The following is a 15,263-nucleotide window of genomic DNA, read 5'->3' on the forward strand; positions in this document are numbered from 1 at the left end:
GTTTCACTAGGGACAATACTAACTGTAACACAAAATAAAAGAACATAACCCTGTATGGTGTATTCAACGGTAGCGGTACTCTAGAAATGCCTTCTCACAAGGAGAGAGCTAGTATGCAGATAAATGCCACATATTCATACGCCTAACATGTAGGATACAGATAAGAGTCTTCTTGAACATTCACGTGCAGTATGTTATTTTGAGATAGCTACGATGTTCAGCTCTACCAAAGAGTGTCGCGGTGAGTTATTAGCTTTTGACATCTGTCAGTCATTCAATCAGACACGTGCTGTTGTAGCATCGCCAACCAGAAAACGGCATGCACCCCGCACAAGCCTTAAAACTCTTTAGCCAAGGCACAGGGCAATTTAGAGAATTCTTTGACCATCGTTAGTTTGGCAAGTTTGGGGCTGTTTTAAGAACTTCAAGAGGTAGGTTGGCAAAAAACGTTTCACACTGGGCTGTGCAATGCACCGAATTACTCTTTTTCAATCTCTCGCTCAATCACTCTCTCCATTTTTAGGACATCTTGCTGTGGAAAAGTACCGGCATGTCCTCTGAGGAAGAGAATACTTCTCCATCTCCCTCCTCTTCTGCCTCGCCACCTCCCTCCTTTTCTGCCTCTCCATCTCCCTCCTCCTCTGCCTCTCCACTTCCCTCTGCCTCTTTACCTCCCTCCTCCTCTGCCTCTCAACCTCCCTCCTCCTCTGCCTCTCCACCTCCCTCCCCACACTTCATTGGGAGGAGAGAGGATATCATGCAGGCTCGGAGAGTGGTGATGAGGGTGAACGACTGCAGGGATGTGCTGGTCCTCTACTATCAAGGGGAGTTTCATGCCATGGATGTGCGATGTTACCGTAAGGAATGTGTGTGTGTGTGCGCGCGCGCGCCTTCTGTACCTGTCTGTGCGCACACGTGTGTGTGACAGAGATTGTGGTTGAGACCAAAATAATCAAAGCAAAACAAAAGTACCAGCAATGTGTACATTTCTGTAAGACGAGCAGTGTTCTGTGTAGTCAGTCACTGTGATTGCCTTCTCTGCCCAGATTCAGGTGGTCCACTTCAAGGAGGAGATATTGAGGTAAGGACGAGCTTCTGTATATTCGTCTAGCCCCACAGGGCTCTCTCTTACTTCACTAAAACTGTTTGGCTTAATTGTGTTTGTTGTTGTTGACAGGATTTTAATGGACACAAGTGCATCGTGTGTCCGTGGCACAAGTACAAGATCACTCTGGCGGAGGGGGAGGGGCTGTACCAGGCTGTCGACCCCTCAGTTAAGCCCCCCAAACCAACCTGGCGCTCCAAAGGGATCAAGCAGAGGGTTCACAAGGTCACCGAGGCCAACGGAAATATTTTCCTCACGCTGAATGACTCTGGGGAGGCTGTGGAGTCTGACTTCTATCAGACGGAGAGATACAGGGAGCTTTTTCAGAGGACCCAGCCCAAGCCCTTAAAATGATAACAGGATATGATGTCATGGACATTGGGAACAAGGGATGGCAGTGTAGTTCAATACTTTGTTACTGTACTTGAGTAGATTTTTCTGGTATCAGTACTTTACTATTTATTTTTCTGAGAACTTTTTACTTTCACTCCTTACATTTCATACACAAATATCACAAGTATTCCAAGTTTTGGAAAAAAAAGTTTGCATCATTGATGAATGAGGACTTTACTTTTATTTTTGTTGAAAGGTTAGTACTGTTACAACGTCGGATGATTACCATATGCACTGTAACTTGTTAGTTTTCGTGGTAGAGGCAGGATTGGTTCTATATGATCGGCAATGGACTTTCATAAATGATATGAATATATTTTTATATTATTTTGTTTTAGGAAAATATTAGTCCGGTTGTGAAGTCACTGTGCCTTTCAATTTCAATTAATTCCACTATGTCTTCGAAGTTAATAAAAGAATGAAAGCAAACAGTTGATTTTCTCTAAAGTTTACTGTAATGTCATTCATCATTGTTTGCAAAAGTTGTCCCTGTGCAGTTGCCGTCCGTATTGTAAACTAACTATCGCACGTGCGCAGTATTATACAACTTGTCACCATATTTCTAGCTAACCTGCCAGTGTAGCTTAGCTTTCCTGGGGTGTAGCTTGCTGTCTGTCTACCTTCATCCATTTCTGAATAAAATAACGTGCACCTTGTGAATAACAACGGTAAATATAAGACGTGCAGATCAAAACATGTCTAGTCTATTTTACTGATACTAGTCCAATCATGACAATCATCACGCGGTGATATTGAACAGCTAGAACTATACTGCTAACGACGTTAGCTAGTAAACGTTATGTGACCACGAAGTTAGCGAGCCAGCTCGGTAGTTGGCTGGTTGAGCTTCCTTCTTCAACTTTATGTATGTGATTAGCTATCTTTATATGTTCACCGGATATTGTTGTTGTCGTTGACGCATTGAGTGATTAATTTCCATCGTTTCCCAGGTTACAGGACATCATGGCAACGGAAGACAAGAAGCCTGATGCAGACATCAAACAGTCGTCATCTGGGTCTGGTAGCAAGGTGAGGTTCTAGGTAGGGAGCTAGCTTGCTAGCGTGACAAGGTGATTGACTGATTCCAGCCGCGTCAGCATATTGATTCCTTCAGATAACTCACGCATGTCTAGACGTAAGACTTGTCAATATACGTTTCGGTTAATGCAGAAAAAACTACTTGATGTTGGACTCGCAAAGACTAGTGATAAGTTTTTACCTTTGTAAATGGTACTGTTATTGAGGGCAGCACACTCAACAGTTCACCCTTTGAGTGAAACACTTGTTTCCCTTTACAGTCGAACCCAGCAAAGCCCAACTACACTGTCAAGTTTACCCTGGCAGGACACACTAAGGCAGTCTCGTCGGTCAAGTTCAGCCCCAACGGAGAGTGGCTGGCCAGCTCATGTAAGACAGTCTCTGACATCATGTACGGTCTAAACCCTACCTACCCTATGAGGTCCAACTAACAACCACACTCTGATCTGAAACCTTTCAGCTGCCGACAAACTCATCAAGATCTGGGGAGCGTACGATGGGAAGTTTGAGAAGTCGATAGCAGGTCACAAGCTCGTAAGTGTGCGCCGTAAACGACACAGCTCAGATCATCCAGTCAGACATGAAACGAGATGTCAGTGTGGTCAGTGGCGTGTGCAAGAGTGTACGTCTGGTATGAACATGGAGGAGGGGGGTGGAGCACAAACCCTAAATGCTAACGCTAGCCCTGCTCTGCTGTTATTATTGTTGGGGCTGTGTCAGTGATCTTTTTAATTATTGGTCGGGACAGGTCCTTAATGTCTGCCTCTAAACTCACGCCTGTGTGTGTCCTCCAGGGCATCTCCGATGTGTCTTGGTCGTCAGACTCCAACCTCCTGGTCTCGGCGTCGGACGACAAGACCCTGAAGATCTGGGACAACAGTTCGGTACGGACGTGTCATCCTCCATGATCGCTTTAATCCCAAATCACCACACATCATCTCCTCTGTCACTTGCAGCAAGACTGGCGTGATGCCCCAGCTCGCTTCATCGACCAGCTTAGGCCTCCGCCCCATCGTGTCATCCTCGTTATTGAGATTATTTTCATCATCATCATCCTAACCAAACAGCCCTCTGCTGTTGTGACTGTGTGTCTATTTGTTGTGTGTCTACAGGGTAAATGTCTTAAGACTCTGAAAGGCCACAGCAACTACGTCTTTTGTTGTAACTTCAACCCTCAGTCCAACTTGGTGGTCTCTGGATCGGTAAGTCACAATCAACAACCGGATCGAATCCGATCTGGGCCCTTTGGTGCATGTCTTCCCTTCTCTCTCTCTCCCCCTCCTGCCTTTCTAGTCACACTTCATTTACAAACTGTCCAATAAACCATACAAAATGCCAAAAATACATCTTATAAAACCTACCGTGAAGCGGGCGAGGGCTGTTTATTTGGCATCTGTCTGTAACATCATCAACTGTACCTCGACGCCATCGTGTCAGAGTTTCAATCAAACAGATGTGGGATTCGACTGGATGTTACGTTTACATTTGAAGAAGCAGACATTGTTGATGATCTGGTATTCTGCTGAGGTCGTAGTTGGGCCATAGGTGGTCATGTCATGGGGCTTATCTCTCTGTTTTCCTCCTGTAGTTTGACGAGAGTGTGAGGATCTGGGACGTGAAGACTGGGAAATGCCTGAAGACCCTCCCGGCACATTCAGATCCAGTATCGGCTGTAAGGACCAGGACACACACACACACCACCTCACACACACACACACACACCACCTCACACACACACACCACCTCACACACACACACAACCTCACACACACACACAGACAGACAGAGGAGAGAACATCACACATGACTGTTCTCAACTTGTTTGTCAGAAAGCCTTACCTGTGTGTGTGTGTGTGTGTGTGTCCAGGTCCACTTCAACAGGGACGGGTCTCTCATTGTGTCCAGCAGCTACGACGGCCTGTGGTTAGTCCCTCTCCCTCACTCCAGCATGTAGACGAGTATCTAACGTTTTGCATCGCCATTCATGACGTGTTTGTTTGTTTGGTTCCAAAGTCGTATTTGGGACACAGCATCGGGACAGTGTCTTAAAACTCTGATCGGTGAGTTGGACTGGCAGGATCTCTCTCCTCTCGTCGTGTCTCTCCTTCTCTCTCCGCTGTCTCTCCTGAGGTACATGTCAACACGCTGTTTGTTTTCCCTCCAGACGATGACAACCCGCCGGTCTCGTTCGTCAAGTTCTCCCCCAACGGCAAATACATCCTGGCTGCGACTCTGGACAAGTCAGTTCCCCTGAACACCTAAGACAGGCTCATTACACTACAGCAGATATACATGTGTGCTCTGTGGATTCTTTTCTCTAACTTTGATCTGATTTCCTCTCAGCACCCTAAAGCTTTGGGATTACAGTAAAGGGAAGGTAAGGAGGGTTCACACACACACACACACATCTACGTTGATATTTGCCCGTGGTGATGACTGATGTCCTGTTCCAGTGCCTGAAGACTTACACGGGCCACAAGAATGAGAAGTACTGCGTCTTTGCTAACTTCTCTGTCACGGGAGGCAAGGTGGGCGCTCTGTAGATCTGATCATTACTGCTGTCCAGACTTTACGTGGTCCATTTACACGTGGGTGTGTGTGTGTGTGTGTGAAGTGGATCGTTTCAGGCTCAGAGGACAGCATGGTGTACATATGGAACCTCCAGACCAAAGAGATTGTCCAGAAGTTGCAGGGACACACAGGTGAGAGTCTTAACATACGTATAGAAGGCCAACAGAAATGCATGTTTCAAACACACGGGGGTGCTAAAAGTTGCTGTACCAAGAAGTTACTCTGATGCGTGAACTCATCTTGGGGTTCCGTCAGAATAACCACGGCAACCCTGTTCCACTGTAACCATAGTAACTCTCTTCTGTCTTGGATACTATGGCAAAGGCTCATCCTTGTACTCGTGTGTGTGTGTGTGTAGACGTGGTGATCTCCACCGCCTGCCATCCGACAGAGAACCTGATCGCCTCGGCCTCGCTGGAGAACGACAAAACCATCAAACTGTGGAAAAGTGACTGCTAGACCACGCCCCCCAGCCCTTAGCCCCGCCCCATCCTGCTCAATGCTCCTCCCCTTACACTATGTCCCGCCCCCAGACTGACCCTGTGAAGAGGGCTCATTAAAGACGTTTGTGGACCGCCACATCTCCCTCGGAGCGGAGCCACTACCACCAAACCAACCAACAACACCACTGCCATCGACGTCACTTGCGCAATCTTTGTCAGGTTCCTCGGCCAATCACAGCGGAACACTGCAAGGTTCTCCTTAGTTCTCACACATAGAAGTAAACGTTTTGTTTTTTGGGAACTCTAATTTTAATGAGTGATCAGGCCCATGCATTGACAATGTCTTAAACAGTAACAAAATTCTCCATGTGTTATTTATGTTTAACCAGTTGAATATAACCCCGATTGTTTGGCGCCCTAACTCCTGCACGGGGCTCACCAACCTGTGGTATGAGATTGAGATACACACCCCTCCTTCCATTGGCATGTTTTCGCTAGGTCCAGGTTATGCTGTCTAACCAGCCCTAACTCTCCTGAAAACAAGGTCGCTCCCTCCTTCAACCATCCCTTCCTTCCTCCATCCCCACTTCCCCTCCCTCCATCCCTCCCTCTCTTCATCCTCCCCCTACTCCCCGTTCAAAGGTTTGTGATGGTTTACATTGTTTCACTCTTCAGCTTCTTGCCCTGTAGCTCTGGAGATGACATCACTTCTGTGAGATGACATCACAGTAGTGATGTCATCCGGCTACAACTTAACCTCTGTATCAGACAGGCTCGTTCAGCTTCGGTTTCTTATTGGATGCCTTTTTATGTCATATACCTTTTCCAGGTCCTGATTGGTGGAGAGTTTGGATTTGTGAAGAAAAAAGCAGGAAGATTACAGTTTTTTTTTTCTTCTTCCATGTTGTACAAAAAAAATAAGTTAGGTGTTTTGTTATTTGACCTATGAATTAAATTCCTGTTCTGTTTGAACATCACATCGTCTCTTGTAGTGCGTTTCACAATTTATAACGGAGGGGGGGGGGGGGGAGAAAAGAGAATCTAGCTTTCAGTCCCACAACTTGTCTGCACACTCAGAACTAGAACACATAACAGCCTCCAAAGTTTGTGTGTGTGTGTGTGTGTACACGAAATATACAACAGTATGACCTCTGGGTCAGTCAAGGGTCTCAGTGTCATTCTCCAGTTGTGCTCTTCGTTTCGTCTGAGGAACATGATTGCAGAATCTCCTACCATCATCTAAGGAAGTCCGCCAGTAGCCCCTTCGATCACTGCTGGTAAACTCCCAGCAGCCCCAGAGCTGCCAGCCAGTGCAGTCCCACAGGCCTCCAGCAGGCGGCGCTGTTACACAGGTCGGAGGAGCAGCAGTGGATGGCGACGCCAGGGAGCTCCTTCTGCTGGCAGTGACGAGACGTAGCACAGCCGCGGGTCAGAACCATGCCTAGGGCCACTGCATGCACACACACACACACACACACAGAGGCAGAGAATTAGAGAGGGAGGGGTTGAGAAAGGAGAGAAGGAATGTGGAGAAGGAAGGCAAAGATGGTGAGGGAGAAAGGAAGGGAGGGAGGAAGGGATGAAAGGAGGGAGGGAGGAAAAGAAGGAGAGGGAGGTGGCTGATACTGACTGCTCTGTGTGTGTATGCAGAAGCGCTGTTTGAACCCCTGGTGTGAGTGAGAGCAGGTGATGACCACAGGGTTGGCACAGCCCACGTCCACGTACCTCCCTCCCTGGACCACGTTACAGCCCAGACACTGGAGCGCCTGGGCTGGAACACACACACAGAGACACACACAGACATGTATACACACACACACACACACACATACAAATGCAAGCTCTTAACCCTTGTGTTATCTTCGGGTCATTCTGACCCATAAGTCATTGTGACCCACCATCATATTGCGACTACTTTACCGCATACAAAAGTGAAGCCTTTTCTTTTAACTGTCGGGCTGTCTCAGACCCCCCACATTGCAAAGGTTAAAAGAAAATTCTTTGTTTTTGTATTGGGTAAAATTGGGTAAACACAACGATGGTTCGTTATGAACCTTTGGGTCATGTGACCTGAAGGCAGCACGAGGGTTAATGTTAGAGCATCTGAAAATGTACCTCAGTCTATATGAAAGTGCAGTGTATATGATTTTGAAAATGCATGCATGTCTGTGTTTAAGCATGTGTGTGGATGTGTGTGTGTGTGGGGGGTCGGAGAGTTTGTGCTGGCCTTTAGAAAGGTCAGAGTGTGGGGCCAGTCAGTGTGAGAGTTTACATAAGCACCAGAGATGAATAGCATTAACATTTAGGCTGCAGTCAGGACAACCACACTGTCAAATACTGTAGGTTACAACTGGAGCGAAGGACGTCAAGCACTGAACAGCACAGCCGTAAAGAGGATGTCAACGCACAATAATAAAATACATTTCGTCTTCTCATATACTGTGACATACCCACAGAGACAAAGAAACAAGAAACACACAAACATGATGCCACACACCACCCTGCCTCCCAGAGGCCCCTTACCGTGAGCGAGCAGGAGGGAGCAGAGCAGGACCAGGGTGCGGAGGAGGACTGTCGACCCGGGGAGGGGACCCATGGTGGGGCTTGCGGTCCAGCTGCTGGAGAGGCAGGGAGGCTGGAAGGTCTGACCGAGCTGGGAGCAGGGAGCTGGGGAGAGAGCTGGGGAGAGGAGGGGGGGGCTGGGGAGGGCTGGGAGGGGGTAGGAGGCCCCAGAGGGCATGCATCCCTACTGGACGATGGTCTGGTTGCGTGGCGATGATGCCAGGGTTGTCTGCCCATCTGGTGGTGCGTGTGTCTGGTTGTGATTCTGGGCCTGGCAGCGTCCTGAGTGTGGCTCCGCAGGGAGGGATGGGCTCAGGCTTGTGGACGTGGAGCTGCCTGCTGAGGGAGCTCCACTCGTCACAGACAGGCTGACGATAAGGCGATGGAGGGGGAGAAACCGGGGTTTGGAACGAACGTCTTGAACATTCTAGAATCTAGAATGAATGTTCTAGAATTTGTATTTCAGAATGAATACTCTAGAATATATATACCAGCAGTGACCATGCCAGAAATGATATTCTAAGAGTGGATATTTTGTAATAAATATTCTAGAATTCTAGATTCTAGAATATGTCATGACCTTGGAGATGCGAGCAGAGAGCTGACAGATGCCGTCGCAGTCCCGCCTCCATTCAGGAGAGGGCAGAGCTGGCGTATCTGAGCCAGGGACCCTGGAGGGAGGCGCGGTGGCCCAGGAACCAGCAGAAGCAGTGAGGCTCTGAACAATAAGGCGTGATTTAAGTCCCCTACTGATAGTGACTCTCTCAATCAGGCACACAGTTGGCTGAGGCCGGCGCCAAACAGTTAGAGCAAGTGTAAATACGGTTCACAGGCGCCCTTACATCTGAGGAACTGTCTCTCTGTGACGGGGCCAGGATCCACTATGCTGTTTCTGTGTGCTTCTGTGGTACACCGGCACGCCTCTCTACTAGATCCCCTCCACATTCCTCTCTCCCTCCCCCTCTCCCCTTCCCTCCTCTCCTCCAATCTCCTGAGGTAATACACCACCTCTTTACCTGCCTGGTGGTGTAGATGGCTGCCAGGAGGGCATCTGCAGCTCTGTAATTAGGAGCACTCTACTGCTCTTGTTCAGTCTGCAGCACCTGATCCAGGACACGCTGGTCAGGAGGGGTTGGTTGTGAGATCTGGGGGGAGGAGAACACTCTGGTCAGGAGGGGTTGGTTGTGAGATCTGGGGGGAGGAGAACACTCTGGTCAGGAGGGGTTGGTTGTGAGATCTGGGGGGAGGAGAAACAGAACTACAGCTCCTGCAAGTGACAGCTGAGAGAAGGAGTTTGATCACTTGGCTCCGAAGACGTCACTCCAATCAGAAAACAGAGTCTAACAGACCGAAACACTGTGTGTGTGTCTCTGTGTTTGTGTTCATGTGTGTGTTTGTTAGTGTGTCTGTCTGTGTGTGTCTGTGGGTCTGTGTGTGTGTGCTTGTCAGTCTGTGCGTGCATGTGTGTGCTTGTCGGTGTGTCTGTCTGTGTGTGTCTGTGGGTCTGTGTGTGTGTGCTTGTCAGTCTGTGCGTGCATGTGTGTGCTTGTCGGTGTGTCTGTCTGTGTGTGTCTGTGGGTCTGTGTGTGTGTGCTTGTCAGTCTGTGCGTGCATGTGTGTGCTTGTCGGTGTATCTGTCTGTGTGTGTGTGGGTCTGTGTGTGTGTGGGTCTGTGTGTGTGTGTGTGTGTGTGTGTGGGTGGGTGGGTGGGAGGTTACAGGATGTACAAACAGTGGAGAATAGAGCTGCCCCCGATCTCCGCTTGCCAAGACTTGACTGAGAACCATCTGCCTAATTCACCACCACGGGAACAATACAGACCACATGGGACAACACACACAACACAGCACACACACAAATTCACTCTCACACAAACTCTCACACACATCACAAGCACACAAGCAGTGGCACCTTCACCTTACTCTCAGCAGGTGGTGGCGGATCTTCAATAAATAACCAGATTCCCTCGTTTGGTGTCTGAAATAGGCCCTGCACGGTCACCATGGTGACGTTGTATTTAGCCTGCCAGTTCAAAAGGAAGCTCGGACGAACCAGCTACCTCCACCAAGAACTTGGGTTTGAATCCCATAATGAGGACGAGGCGATTACTGTACAGAACAATGTAGCCTCCAAACCCCTCCAAAAAGAAAGCATCTATGCGTGTGTCCTGACAGGTCTTTAGAACTAGCCTGTTTCATCTAGCACACATTAAAACCTAGAACACCCTTAGTCTGTTGATAGAGAGAATATCTAATGTTAACTGCAAAGGGAATCATTAACGTTGCCTCAGAGAGAATGTTGAACAGACTCCCCTGTTCCAGAAGCTCTGAAGACTCCCTTTAGAGAGTTTCTCTCATTTCCTGGTTCTGTCGGGTAAGACAAAAGAAAAGGCAGGAGGAGGATCCATAATTTAATGGGCCATCATCTCTATCATGTTATAAATAGTCTGGCAGCAGCTGTGGTGAGAGGAGGACAATGTTCTGCTGCTGTCAGGCGACGCATGGAGAGCTGAAGGAATACCGCGGACACACTCCATGCTCCCCCAGCCTGTCTCTCCGGATAGGATCTGTGTGTGTGTGTGAGCGAGAGAGGGTATGGGTCCATGTGTGTCTGTGTTCATGTCCGTGTGTGTGTGTGTGCCCATGTGCGAGTGTGTGTGTGTGTGTGTGAGCTGCCCATTGCACCCAGCATGCTTCAGAACACAGCGTTCTAATCAAAAGTGGACGAGTGAAAGTGAGGAGGGAGTCTTCACGCCTTCAGCAACACAGGGCCAGGATTCACAGCTTGCAAAAGTTTAGAAGGAGAAACACATAGAGCAGAAGCCAGAAGAAGGAGAGATGGAGGATGTAGGAAAGGGTTAAGCATGAGAGGATGGAGATGTGGCTTGGGCTGACTGGGAGGTGAAGATACAAAGCGAGGACATGTGAAGAGGGGTTATTAAGCGGAGGGGGCTTTTCCAATAAGAGAAGAGTTGATCAACACTTTAAGAGCCAGGGGATGCGCACGCAGTTTTGGGGTGGATAGGAACGGGTTAAAGAACCTTCTAGAATGTTCTAGAAGGTTACATTTCATTTACATTTAGTCATTTAGCAGACGCTCTTATCCAGAGCGACTTACAGTGAGTCCCGACCGTGTCAAATGACGTTGTGTCCTTGGGCAAGGCACTTCACCCTACTTGCCTCGGGGGGAATGTATCTGTTCTTACTGTAAGTCGCTCTGGATAAGAGCGTCTGCTAAATGACTAAATGTAAATGTAATGTAAAACGACAACCCTTCCCGGAGCAGCCAGGTAAGTACCTGGGCACTCACCCTCTAACTGCAGGTGATGAGAACGGGGGAGGAGCCAAAGAAATGGAACCATGATGGACAGGCACGCGGATCAATCAGACGCCTCCCTTCGGAGGTGACTGACAGCACACAGCCACGGCCCGAAGCCAGACCACCAATCAGAGGCCTGTGCAGCTGTGGGATCACCACGTGAGTGGCTGTGAGATTGATGTATCACCCAGGTGGTCTTTTATCATGACTCTGCAGAAACACACCGGTCCATTAAAGCCTGCGGGTCATAAACAGCTGTATAATTTATAGAGCGGGGTATAGCTTTGGCCTTTCGTGTCTGTGCTCTACCTACAGGGAGCCGGGGGGAGGGGGGTGGGATGAATGAGAACTCCACGAGACACTGCATCTCCACACAGCTCAGAGGAGAGGGCACTGACACAGACATTAAGATAGACTGGAAGAAGGGTTTTGATTGTGTGAATTAATTCCTATTCGGAGAGAGAAAGAGAGTGAGAGAGAAGGGAGAGAGAGAGGGTGAGAGAGCGAGAGAGAGAGGGTGAGAAAAGAAGAGGAAGAGTGTGTGAGAGAGTGAAAAAGAGGAGAGGAAGAAAGAGAGAGGGAAACAGAGAGAGAGGGAAACAGACAGAGAGAGTTTACTGCAGCAGTCCTGTGTGAAGCCTGACAGAAGCACACAATGGCGTAAATCACTCAGTAATGGTGAATATTAAGCTATTCAGACAGGCAGACTGGCAGGGAGACCAGAGGGACCAGATGTATTAAAAGACCCCATCAAATGCTCATCATGGCTTTGATTTCCTTGCAAAGGAAGTATTAACATTTGAAAGTCCCCTGTTCACTTCACACCAGACAAGTCTGACATATGGTTTTCCACCCAAAGTAAAAATCCTACAAAGTGAAGCGGCTGATCAAAGTGCATATCAGATGAGCCAGATAATACTTTTGACGTGGGAATCGCGGACATCACACAATGTCTTGTCTCCTGTTGATACTTACAGCAACAGTTCTCGTCTATAACATGTTATGTCCGTGTGTGAGAGTGTGTGTGAGTGTTTGAGTGTGTGTACTGCACGTGTGTGTTGGTGAAGAGTGCATGAGTGCGTGGATATGCGTGCATGCGTTTGCATAAGTGCGTGTGTGTGTGCATGTGTGTGTCCTAGCAGTCAGAATTAGCAGGAGAGTCGGAGTGATTCACCAGCGGCTGCGAGCCGAGGCATTGATCCCGTGCCGGCAGCACGATCATTCAGAGCCTATCGATCCCGAAGGAAAACAGCAGCAGAACAGCCTGATAGTTGGCTATTGATCATATGAGAAAGCAGCTGGAATACAACATTTCCGTGTGTTAGTGTGTGTGTGTGTGTAGCAGATACGCCACATCAAGAACGTTATTAGTTTAAAGCCGTTTGATATGGTGCTATCTTGATAGCTTATTGTGTCCTTCCCAACCACTAGGCGAGTCCTCGCTTAAATAGCAAGATGGTTTGGTTACAGATCACCCATAGCGCGCCTTTTCCCCGAGCCCACTATATCCTCCCTTGGCTTCCAACCACGCCCCGTTCTCCTCCAGGTTCTCGCCCCGCTACTCTCAATATCCGGTTTCAGCACCACGGACAGCTCAGCTCCTCCAATTCCCCGATTTTACCTCGCTCGCGCGCACAACCCCTGACCTTGTTTTATGGTGCCAACTTCTGACCATAGCTGGAGTCGGTGTTCGGGACTGCTTCATGTTAACCGCTGATCACGCTCGCGTCAGAGGCGGCTGAATGTGAGCGGCAGAGAGAGGGAAGGTTCTTCAGCACGAGCCAAGATGCGATAAAGATGCGCTGACGGTTCCTCACACACCACCTTATTATTTACCTTTTATGTTTTTCTGCTGAGCGCCGCGAGGACGATTACAGGACGAAGAGGGCGCGAAGAAGAGGAGAATTCTGTGGCGAGAAACAGACTATCTACATGTGAGAGCACCGGACCGAGATGCAACCGACCAGCAAGATCCTCACTCTCAGCCTCCTCGTCCTGATGGGCACCGAACTCACCCAAGTAGGTTTTTAATAAACGCCATTTTACCCCAGTTCCACTACTCAGAGCCCGGAGTAGTGTGTTATCCCAAAGATTAGCCATATCAGTACAAGAGTGAGACTACAGCGCCAGCTACGGATTATGATGCGGCAATAATATCCTACAGGCAGACGTCCTCCTGGCAGAGATGATAACTCACAGCATATCAACTGTAGTGACCACATAGGCTGTAGATCAACCCTAAAGTCAGTTAGTTTTCTACTGCTAGATTATTTTACATGACAAAAGGGAGAAGAATCCCTTTACGTAGGCTATGTGCCTATCAGTATGTGTCTAATATTGAAATTAATTAGTTGAATTAATTTCTTAGCATATGTAGGCAACAGACGTTTGTTTATAACTAAATCCATACAATATTTCCATCCGCAGCAACTCATCTGATATCGTTATGTTGCAAATGCTGAGAGTGAAAAAAGGCTTGTATTCTAAATAAACCCATATTGTCCTTTGGTTGAATAATTTCTCTGAAGGAAGTTAGCCTAAAGGCCACCACAATAGTCTTACTTTTACACGTATAAAACTTAACATGCTGGTTGCTGCCAATATCAAATTGACGCAATTGATTATCAAGTAATTCACCCCTTGTCTTCAAATGATTTGTGTTTGTGTAGTCAGGGCTTTAGTTCAGTCTACTCGTGTCCTATGATCCTCCGTCCGCCTGCCCTCGGCTTTGTATCCTTTTTTTCCCCATCATTAGTTCCCTTTTCTTTCAAATGAATAATTAACTTACATGATACCTATTAACTGGTGCTTTTGCAAGATTGTAACCATGCACACACTCAGTAACACAGCGCCCTCTGTTGGGCACTGCTGCGAAGCCTCATTTTATTCTAAGTGGTTACTGTTTTTTGATTAAACTCTCTCACACACGGACGATTTGAAGTGAATCGTACTTTGTGTTACCCTAATGAATGATCCATCCATAACTTTTTAATTTAATCGTTTTATTTATTCATCCACAGTGAAACTGTGAAACCTCATCGCCAAAATGATTTTTTTACTTAGCTGTTCATCAATAATGGAACCAGTAGGCCTGTTGTGTATTTATGCGGAAGTCCTGGTATGCATCACTTAGGAACAGCAGAGTGCACCGCCTCAAATGCCGTGCCATAAAGAACTAATGTCTCTCTATTCACGGAAAGACACTATAAATAGTCAGTTTTTTGTTCTAGAGACATTAGCCCGCATGACGTGTAACACCCGTTTCAGACGCTAGGTGGCACAACTGCCCTAAATACATGATAATACTAACTCAGTGGTTGGAGCCTACCTGCTGCTGTCCACAGAGGGTGGACCGTGCGTAAAATACCTTGTTTAAACTGTGAGACTAAAGCAAGACTTTGCAATCGTTTGGCCAAATTAAAAATGTACAAATTAAACAATTGAAACATGCAGCATCTGGTAGTTTGTTTTGCTATTTGAAACGCTTGAGATACATGTCACCTGGCCAATTATAATACCGTCTATGGTCTAGCAGGATCCATGCGTAAAACGACCATTCTATTGAATGAATATGACCAATTGGAGTTTCATGAATGACATTTTAAAATGTAACCGAGGCTTACTGGCCGCTTCTGCCGTGGCCGCATCACCGTAGTGTTTTCTGTCACTGTCACTGTGCGCCGGTGGGCGGGGCGTGGCAGAGGAGCATAGCGAATGAGAGTCAATTGAATCTTCTCGTATTTTGATCCCGAGTGAGATTTAGAGCGCAGTGGTTCACTATCTCCAGCCGCATTGGACCATTATCTTTGGCTTTAAGGTTAGGAGACCCTGCG

At 47.8% G+C, this 15,263-nt stretch overlaps 2 protein-coding genes across 5 annotated transcripts; both read left to right on the plus strand.

The window, feature by feature from the left end:
* The first annotated feature begins 90 nt into the window (after nucleotides 1-90).
* LOC136938194 (Rieske domain-containing protein) lies at nucleotides 91-1,922 on the plus strand. Its single transcript, XM_067231472.1, has 4 exons — nucleotides 91-241; nucleotides 524-857; nucleotides 1,047-1,081; nucleotides 1,178-1,922. Exons 2-4 carry the CDS (start codon nucleotides 551-553, stop codon nucleotides 1,457-1,459), a joined length of 624 nt encoding a protein of 207 aa, XP_067087573.1. The 5' UTR covers nucleotides 91-241; nucleotides 524-550; the 3' UTR covers nucleotides 1,460-1,922.
* On the plus strand, nucleotides 1,675-6,527 carry LOC136938193 (WD repeat-containing protein 5-like). Of its 4 annotated transcripts, XR_010875239.1 has the most exons (15): nucleotides 2,327-2,363; nucleotides 2,449-2,527; nucleotides 2,797-2,905; nucleotides 2,997-3,070; nucleotides 3,331-3,420; nucleotides 3,649-3,738; nucleotides 4,125-4,208; nucleotides 4,404-4,459; nucleotides 4,550-4,596; nucleotides 4,701-4,776; nucleotides 4,880-4,913; nucleotides 4,990-5,064; nucleotides 5,151-5,238; nucleotides 5,466-6,192; nucleotides 6,380-6,527. XR_010875239.1 is itself a non-coding variant. In XM_067231471.1 (14 exons), exons 2-14 carry the CDS (start codon nucleotides 2,462-2,464, stop codon nucleotides 5,564-5,566), a joined length of 990 nt encoding a protein of 329 aa, XP_067087572.1. In that variant the 5' UTR covers nucleotides 1,675-1,694; nucleotides 2,449-2,461; the 3' UTR covers nucleotides 5,567-6,527. The 4 variants fall into 4 exon arrangements, 3 of the variants coding, with proteins under 3 accessions (XP_067087572.1, XP_067087571.1, XP_067087570.1); XM_067231471.1 differs by lacking the exon at nucleotides 2,327-2,363 and adding an exon at nucleotides 1,675-1,694 and having other exon boundaries at nucleotides 5,466-6,527; XM_067231470.1 differs by lacking the exon at nucleotides 2,327-2,363 and adding an exon at nucleotides 2,055-2,166 and having other exon boundaries at nucleotides 5,466-6,527.
* Nucleotides 6,528-15,263: the final 8,736 nt, after the last annotated feature.

Source organism: Osmerus mordax, chromosome 28, assembly GCF_038355195.1.
Source record: "Osmerus mordax isolate fOsmMor3 chromosome 28, fOsmMor3.pri, whole genome shotgun sequence".
Classification (NCBI taxonomy): Eukaryota; Metazoa; Chordata; class Actinopteri; order Osmeriformes; family Osmeridae; genus Osmerus; species Osmerus mordax.